This window comes from Coenobita brevimanus, chromosome 29 (assembly GCF_032717465.1).
Source record: "Coenobita brevimanus isolate Jiangsu-jjx chromosome 29, ASM3271746v2, whole genome shotgun sequence".
Taxonomy (NCBI): domain Eukaryota; kingdom Metazoa; phylum Arthropoda; class Malacostraca; order Decapoda; family Coenobitidae; genus Coenobita; species Coenobita brevimanus.
The window spans coordinates 42,334,126-42,336,762 of NC_136982.1; the positions used below are offsets into that span (position 1 = coordinate 42,334,126).

Sequence of the window (2,637 nt, forward strand, 5' to 3'; positions counted from 1 at the left end):
GCCACCAACACCGAAAACGAAAAGCCTCAGCTCTGACTTCACCCTCACTCCCCCCCCCCCCTCAGCCCAGTTTGAGTGTCCGAATGTGTCTAGTTTTTTTTTTTTTTAATTATTGAGTATTAGCAGCAGAACACAAGGTGAAGTAGTCAGTGTGGTGGCGTTCCTAAGGTGGGCCACTTGTCTGCCTCTTTTATAACTTCTCTTTTCCTTTCAGTCAGGATGAAGGTGTTGGCCGCCGTTCTCTGTCTGGCCGCCGTGGCCTCCGCCAGGATGGCCTACCAGTTCTCTGATGGCTACCTCGACATCCTCGGTGCCGAACCCATTCAGACCTTCAGCTGTGCTGACCGTGCCTATGGCTACTACGCCGACGTGGCCACAGACTGCCGCGTCTTCCACGTCTGCGTACCCATCAATGACGAGGAAGGCACAGTTGTGGCCACTGACCAGTACTCCTTCTTCTGCGGCAACCAGACCGTGTTCAGCCAGGAGTCCCTCACCTGCGCACACCAAGAAGAAGCCTTTCCCTGCTCCGAGGCTGAGGCACTATATGAACTCTCCAACGCAGACTTCTTCAGGATCGTGATCAACAGCACTGAAACCTCCGCGTAAACCTTGGACCTTGGAGCACCAACATTAATAACTCTCCCGCTGCGGCCATGGTTGTGTTTGTGCGAGGAGGGCGGGGAATGGAAAGTGCTGACTATCCCCTCGCCTAGTTCTTCCGTCAAAGCAAATCCTGTTACTTGCAAAAGATAGGCTGTTGCAAGGCTTTTCTTCTTACATGCCAACTGCTGAGCCAAATTAAAGACTTGTTTATAGAATTGCTGTTTTCCTATCATGACCATTTCCTTATAAGCTCACTATTTAACTCCATACTAAGCTAAGAAAAAAAAAACAGCAGCCGAAATGTAAAAATGATGATAATAATAATAATAATAATAATAATAATAAAAATAAATAATAATAATAATAATAATAATAATAATAATAATAATAATAATACTGTAATAATAATAATAATAAATAATAATAATAATAATAATAATAATAATAATAATAATAATAATAAAAATAATAATAATAATAATAATAATAATAACCATCATCATCATCCATCATCATCATCGTCATCATCATCATCATAAATAGAAAAGTGGTCTGCTATCTGAAAGGACGCGAACTCAAACCCACGACAGGTCATAGCACAGGTTAATCTGAATTTCATTAAGGTAGACGCTAACGAAATTCCACACCACCCACCTCCATACCATATAAAACACCTGCACTAATACCACCACACCAGTCCGGTATGAGTCAACCCTGGCGTGTATTCAGTATGGACGGTGGGCATTGGTGTTGCGGTGGTGACATGTGAAGGTAGGGGGCGGGAAAAACTGCTAGATTCACCTTCGGATTTTTTTTTTCCTTCCCTTTTTTTCCTGGCACCCGTGTCTGCCTTGCGTGAGAGAGAGAGAGAGAGAGAGAGAGAGAGAGAGAGAGAGAGAGAGAGAACCATTAATCTCACAAAATAATTGACTTTGACGTAACCCATGTGTGTGAGAGGAGGCTGTAAGACGGGGCCAGATTATAGGTGAAATGATGCTGTGTTTGTAATGGCGTTGTGTGTGTGTGTGTGTGTGTGTGTGTGTGTGTGTGTGTGTGTGTGTGTGTGACGGGCTAATGGGTGTACTGTGTTAACAATTACATCACCGCTTGTTACACTCATGCCCCAGGGATTAATTACACTGTTATGGCAGTACTTTCATTGTACACACACACACACACACACACACACACACACACACACACACACACACACACACACACACACACACACACACACACACACACACACACACCTAGATCACTACAATTAGGAGAGTTGAAATTTCTGATTATTATTATTATGATTATTATTTTTTTTTACATAGAAGGCAAAATGGAGTGAATTCCTTTTTTCTTTTTCTTTTTTCTCTCTTCTTTCTTTCTTTCTTTCTTTGTTTTTTGTTTTAAGAATATTCCATACGGTCCTTAACAACTTTTCTTTTGGTGTTTGTTTTTTACGTTTTTTGTGTGTTGCTTCAGACAAGGTTAATGTTACAGACAGACAGACACACACACAGACTCGAACCTCGCCATTTATATCTTATCTATCTGTCTATCTATCTATATCCCTCCCTCCCTATCTATCTACCTAAATCCCTACATATTTATCTATCTATCTACATCTAATTATCTATCTATATTCTTCCATCTCTATCTATCTATATCCCTGTCTATCTATCTATCTATTTCTGTCTCTCTTCTTTCTCCCCATGTACACTCGGGGCAATCATCATTTACATATGACCTCTGCTCCTATCAATTACCTGGCAATTACCTGGTGTTATTACCGAGAGAGAGAGAGAGAGAGAGAGAGAGAGAGAGAGAGAGAGAATATAACATCGTGGTAGTGATGATGTTGAGGTGTTGGGTGGGGGGGCAAATATACTAGAATTTACAAAAAACGAAATAGAGAAACTACAAAGACTTGAAAACAGCGTTTACCGATACATCTTAGGGGCACCAAGATATGCTCAGATACCAACACTAAGAGGAGAAATAGGGGCATCATGTATGCAGAGCAGAATAATGGAA

The 2,637-nt window shown here is 41.4% G+C and overlaps 1 protein-coding gene across 1 annotated transcript; it reads left to right on the forward strand.

The window, feature by feature from the left end:
* Window positions 1-219: 219 nt before the first annotated feature.
* LOC145395026 (U-scoloptoxin(01)-Cw1a-like) lies at window positions 220-609 on the forward strand. Its single transcript, XM_080268771.1, has one exon. The coding sequence runs from the start codon at window positions 220-222 to the stop codon at window positions 607-609; it is 390 nt and encodes a 129-aa protein (XP_080124897.1).
* Window positions 610-2,637: the final 2,028 nt, after the last annotated feature.